Genomic DNA, 2,580 nt, shown 5'->3' with positions numbered 1-2,580 from the left:
ATCAATAATAATAATAATAATAATAATAATAATAATAATAATAATAATAATGAGATTTAAATTGTTGGACCACGTGTAAACGGCACCCTTATGGAAAATGACACAATATATTTGCCAAAATAGGTCCATGTAGGCCTGACAGTGACAGTCTCTTCTTATTTTTTTCTGTTTCTTCATTCACTCAGAAGTATAAAAATATTATGTCTGTTTTTCTTTTTTAACTTTTTTTTTTTTTTTCTTGTACTTTTTTTGTGATGAGTTAATTTAGGAAATAGACACCAACTTGTGCCACAAAGCTCGGCTTATTTTCAAACCGGTCTGAGCAGCGGCACGGATGTGACGATGGGGTGGGAGTAGTAGACCCCCGGGTGCGGGAAGGTGAGCAGCGGCTGGCTCACGGGCACGTTGGCAGCGGCGCCTCCGCTCTCCGAGGCCGAGTTCTCGTGGTAGAGGATGGGCACCCGGACTATCCTCTGCGCCGCGGCGTGGCTCAGGTTGGCGGCCTCCAGCTCCGCGGCCAGCTGCCTTTTCCACTTGTTCCTCCGGTTCTGAAACCAGATCTTCACCTGGGTCTCCGTCAGGTGGAGGGACGCGGCCAGACCGGCTCGCTCCGAGCTGCTCAGGTAGCGTTTCATGTCGAAGGTGGACTCCAGCTGGAACACCTGGCTCCTGGAGAAAACCGTGCGCGTCTTCTTCTTGCGGCACGGCTTCTTGTCATCGTCTCGCTTCTTCCACTCCTCCAGCTCGTCTTTTTTGGTTTCCTCCGTGTCGCTCTCCTCCAGGATGATCTCGTCGCTGCTCTTGTTGTTGTTGTGCTCATCGTCCTCGTCGTCGTCTTTGGTGTCTGGTTCGGATTTGAGGACCAGGTCCGGAGAGTCTCTGTCTGTGCCCGAGGTCGGAGAGGAATCTCTGGCTCCTGGTTTCTCGGTGACTGGAACGGGCACACAAGCAGGGAGACGAGGTCATAAACACTTGTATTTTATTACAGCCTGTTGAGTCAGTGGGCTTTGGGGAAACTAAAATGATGAGCTAATAAATAATGGCAGGAAAATGGAACTAAAAATGAATATTTTTACGCAACTAAACAGCACTTTTTAATAGACGAAGGGAATAAAACACTCCAAATACGCAGAACTGTTTTATTCCTTAGTTGTGTTTAAACAAATCAGAATCCTACAATCATTCTCCTTCTTAAATAAGCTTTAAAAATACGTTTTTTCCCCCTACTGTGTGTTTTAAATCCCACGTGAATAAATCACAGAAACACGCAGGTTAAAAAAAAAAAGAAGAAAGAAAGGCTGTCAGTGGCCAAGCCTCAGGGGTGAGATGTGCACGGTGAGCGCCAATAGACAAATCAAAAGCACGCTGCGCATCGTCACCCTCATGCGATGATTTGATGGTGTCTACTTCATTTTATGCACAGTGTTACTTTATTGATCTATTATCCCACGTCGTGGCATAACAAAATAGGCCTTCATAGGGGATAAGGTGTTAAATCACTACACTCTGCGAGGAGACTGTGCATGTAATATTCCAGCCAAAAATATCCACTTTGATGGAGTAAATCTCTGAGGAGGAGGTTCAGTGATTGGCTGCTGACGAAAGATTGTAGAAGGAGCCCGTGATGTTATGGCACAAATGATGAGGTGCAATCTGTTTATTTTTGCTGATTAAAGGGAAAACTCCTACTTTAAAAAAAAAAAGGAACTTAAAGGCTGAAAGTGTCCCAGCTCGTTGCTTACCTTCGGTTCTGTGTAGATGTGCGGCTGAGCTCAGGGTGTAGGGGTACCACCACGCCGATGTGCGCTCCAAGTAGTGAGCCGGTAGACTGAACCTCTGAGCGGGCAGGTCAAAGCGTGGAAAGCTGAAGTCCCCGACCTGGGAAAGGGAAAATCCTCCCTCTATGGCCGCCTTGGTGGCAGCCAGTACGGGCTTGGGCTTGGATGGTTTGCTATCACAGTTCAGCAGGTTCTTAATGAAGAAAGGAGAGTCCTTGGCCGAAGCGCACGTCTCTTGCGTTGTCTCTGGCATCGCTGTGGTTTGTGGTCTGAACGCAGAGGGACCACGAAAGTAGAAATTTAAAAAAAAAAAAAAAAAAAACGGGGGAGGGAAAAAGAAAAAGCAAGGCTGACTTACAGACTGTCAATATCCTGGCTATACGAGCAGTTCCTGCTTTTATTATTCTTCGGAAACTGGATTTCACACCCGGAGAACGCGTCAAAACGCACGTCCTCCTAGGCTGGAAAAAACATAAAATAAAGTGTTTGAAAGGTGGAAAAAAAATGCGCAAACACGGAGATGTCTCATCCCGGGCTCTTTTCGTCAAAACGCAAACTGTGTCCACCGTGTCAGTCAGTCTGGCGTCTGATGCTAATGATGAAATAAAAATGTCATCCAAGTTAAATGCGGAAAGTATAGGCGATTGGGCATGTACAATGGCAAATGGGATTAAGGGAGAGACGGTGAGGAGAGAGAGGGAGGGAGAGCGAGGGAGGGAGGTAGAGAGAGAGAGAGAGAGACCATCCTCCCCTCTCTGTGCGCTCTGGCTGCAGGCTGTGTGCGCTCGCCTGTTATTGGTCT

The 2,580-nt window shown here is 46.8% G+C and overlaps 1 protein-coding gene across 1 annotated transcript; it reads right to left on the bottom strand.

Moving 5' to 3' along the window:
• Positions 1-21: 21 nt before the first annotated feature.
• Positions 22-2,346, bottom strand: hmx3a (H6 family homeobox 3a). Its single transcript, XM_008290997.1, has 2 exons — positions 1,743-2,346; positions 22-931 (listed from the first exon to the last, which is right to left on the bottom strand). Exons 1-2 carry the CDS (start codon positions 2,029-2,031, stop codon positions 309-311), a joined length of 912 nt encoding a protein of 303 aa, XP_008289219.1. The 5' UTR covers positions 2,032-2,346; the 3' UTR covers positions 22-308.
• Between the last annotated feature and the right edge of the window lie 234 nt (positions 2,347-2,580).

Source organism: Stegastes partitus, unplaced genomic scaffold (assembly GCF_000690725.1).
Source record: "Stegastes partitus isolate 25-593 unplaced genomic scaffold, Stegastes_partitus-1.0.2 Scaffold708, whole genome shotgun sequence".
Classification (NCBI taxonomy): domain Eukaryota; kingdom Metazoa; phylum Chordata; class Actinopteri; family Pomacentridae; genus Stegastes; species Stegastes partitus.
This window is presented reverse-complemented; position numbering and strand designations above follow the sequence as displayed.